This window comes from Olea europaea, unplaced genomic scaffold, assembly GCF_002742605.1.
Source record: "Olea europaea var. sylvestris unplaced genomic scaffold, O_europaea_v1 scaffold2570, whole genome shotgun sequence".
Classification (NCBI taxonomy): Eukaryota; Viridiplantae; Streptophyta; class Magnoliopsida; order Lamiales; family Oleaceae; genus Olea; species Olea europaea.
Genome location: NW_019243993.1, coordinates 42783 through 45728, shown reverse-complemented (window position 1 = coordinate 45728; position 2946 = coordinate 42783). Strand labels below are relative to the sequence as shown.

Here is a 2946-nt window from a genome sequence, read left to right as displayed (position 1 = left end):
TAATTTTTTAAAGGTTATTTTGGAAATGTTTTTATTTCTTAGTCTAATTTGGAAAATCCTCCTTTTATTTAGACTATTTTGATATATTTCCCGTTAACTTGTTTCCTCCCACATCAAGCGTTCTCAGCCCCACTCAATTCCTCAAAGTTGAAGGCAATTCACCAATGAAATTATTGTCGCGCAAGTGTAATATTACAAGCTGACCCAAAGTGCCCAAAGTGTGGGGAATTTTACCTGAGAACTTATTATTTGCCGAATCCAGAACAAATAAATTCCTCATGTTCATCCAGCAATCAGGAAGCTCTCCTTCCAATCTGTTATCCGAGAGATCAAGCATGAGGATGCCAATGATCAAGTACTGAGGAATTGTACATAAGTGAAAAATGGATCCCGAAAACGTATTTTTGGTAAGTTTTAATTTTGAAAAATAAAAAAGAAATAATGGAATTGGACCTGAAAAATTATTATAACTTAAATCTATAGTTCCAGGGAAACTCCACTCTGAGGGCAAATTAGGAATTTTACCCGTAATGTTGTTATGGGAAAGATCTAAGTACATTGGAACAGGCGTCTTCCACAACCAATTAGGTAATGCATCTGACATACCAGCAAAAGAGATATCAAGGATGTCAAGAATATTCTGAGTTTGAATCCAGTTTGGAAAATGAGGCCCCAAATAACAATGGCTGAGCAATAAGACTTTTATTTGAAAATGAGGAATCCAATTTGAGCTCAAGTTGAAAGCCAAGGAGTTTGAGGACAAATCTAGAATTTCTAAGTTGGCAAGGTTTGAGAGGTGCCATTCGGTGATTGTATCCTCCAACAAATTTGAAGACAAATGTAACTCTTTGAGCTTGGACAGTTTCTCAATACCTTTGGGTATCCTTTTCAATTGATTGTGAGACAAGTCTATAATTTTAAGACTTGAACGTAGCCCAAGGCTTTGAGGGTTAGACCCATTCAACTTATTGTTGTTATCTGGCAATATCTGTGAGGGAACATTTAATTTATTGTATGATATATCTAGTGCATTTAAATGACTTAAATTCCCCATAGAATTTGGAATCCCGCCGTGGAACATATTGTTTTTCAAAAAAAGCTTCTCAAGAAAAGTCAATTCCCCAAAGGCATCAAGAATAAGACCCTCTAATTGATTGTAAGATAGGTCTATCCTTGTAAGACTTGCGCTGAAGTTAAACAACCAGTGGAATGTGAAAGAGGAAGTGAGATTATTGAAGGATAGATCGATGATAGATAGATGGGATAAAGAAGAATTAGTAAAGATATCAAAGGAAGGCACTGGGTTGAGAAGTTGACAGCCTGTTAAGTGCAGTTCCTCGAGGAAAGGGAACCATGTTATGTGGTGCAACCAGCTGGTTTGATTTACAAAGCTAACACCATTCAAGCCAAGATATGATAATGAAGAAAGATGAGAAAGACACTCGAGGCTCTTGATTCTCAAATTGTTATAACCAAGGTCAAGAAAATGCAGATTTGTGAGGTTCCNAGAAAGATGAGAAAGACACTCGAGGCTCTTGATTCTCAAATTGTTATAACCAAGGTCAAGAAAATGCAGATTTGTGAGGTTCCAAGTTCACATGGAACTTTACCAGTAAAAGCATTACCACTCAGGTCCAAATAATTCATATGTTGCAACTCAAGCAGTGAGGGGTTAAGCTTACCTTTCAGATAAAAATCACGCAGATCAAGTGAAACTACGCGACCGATTTCCTTACTACACAAGACGCGCCACCATTTGCAACATTCCTTTTTAACTTCTTCATTTCCCCATGATGAGAGAGCGCCATAGTCATCAACAAGGTCATGCTTAAATTGGAGAAGAGCTTGTCTTTCTCTCTCTATACACCTGACTTCAGCAGTATAAACTGGAGTAAATTTCATGGACAATGAAAGTACAAACAATATTTTGATGAATCTGTTAATCTCCATCATTTTTTCTGATATCATCTTTGCAGTAATTAGAGAAGATTGAAGTTTTTCAAGTATTGTGTGCTCATTTAGTCATTTTATATACGAAGCACAAGTAGAGAATGTCTGTCCCACAATGAAGTAGATTCCACTATAATTTCTCATAGCGTGCGTGCGTAATGGGCTAGAACATGTGGTCTTCATAAACATCTCTATTCGCGGAAAATCAATTACGACACAACCTCACTCCAATCAACGGCGTGTTAAAGATTGAAATTTGCGATTGTTTTAGTTGAATATTACCTACAATTATTGCCAAGTAAGGGATTATTTAATCACTGGAAAAAGTTCCAAGTGAAATCTTCTAATTTATTAAATTTGTAGTAATTCTATAGAAGCGGGTTGAAAAATCGGATGCACACGTATCGATGCATGATTGGAAAGTTTGAAAAAAAAAAAAACAACTTGCTGCCACATCACCCTATTTTTTGTTTCCTATTTTTTAGCTTGTCTATTTATCATTTTCGTTAAATCCATGTGTCACAATCCAATGTGAACTATTATTATTATTATTTAAAAAAAATATAGCACAAGAATTAATGAAAAAACTTTTAACAAAAAGTTTGAATAATATTATAATCATTTAAAATGTTCAACTTGAGAAAAATCATTTAACTCCGTTTAATTACTATAAGGGTGTGTTTGGTAGGGTGGAATTGGAATTGGAAAATGGAATTGAAATTGGATTTTCCAACTTTAGATGTTTGATACATTTTTTTTCCATGGAATTTGAGTTCTTGGTTTTCTTGAAGTTTGAACTTTTCTTTGTTTTTAGGGAAAACCAATTTCCCAGGTTTTCCTACCTACTGTAGCATTTTTTTTTAATAATGGAAAGAAATTCTAAGAATTATTGTAAAAAAATATTTCCTTTTAAATGGCAATTTTCATGTAAAACAAAGCCAAACGAACACCAAAAGATAAATGATTTTCTTGAAATTTTTGTTTTTTTTTTGTTGG

At 34.4% G+C, this 2946-nt stretch overlaps 1 protein-coding gene across 1 annotated transcript in view; it reads right to left on the bottom strand.

The window, feature by feature from the left end:
- LOC111382880 (receptor-like protein 12) overlaps positions 1–1953 on the bottom strand; it is a 19095-nt gene extending 17142 nt beyond the window's left edge. Inside the window, exons 1-2 of the mRNA XM_023006916.1 lie at positions 1606–1953; positions 235–1534 (exon numbers count right to left, since the gene is read on the bottom strand). Of these exons, the coding sequence (XP_022862684.1) occupies positions 235–1534; positions 1606–1953 (1648 nt within the window). The remainder of the gene's footprint in view (positions 1–234; positions 1535–1605) is intronic.
- Between the last annotated feature and the right edge of the window lie 993 nt (positions 1954–2946).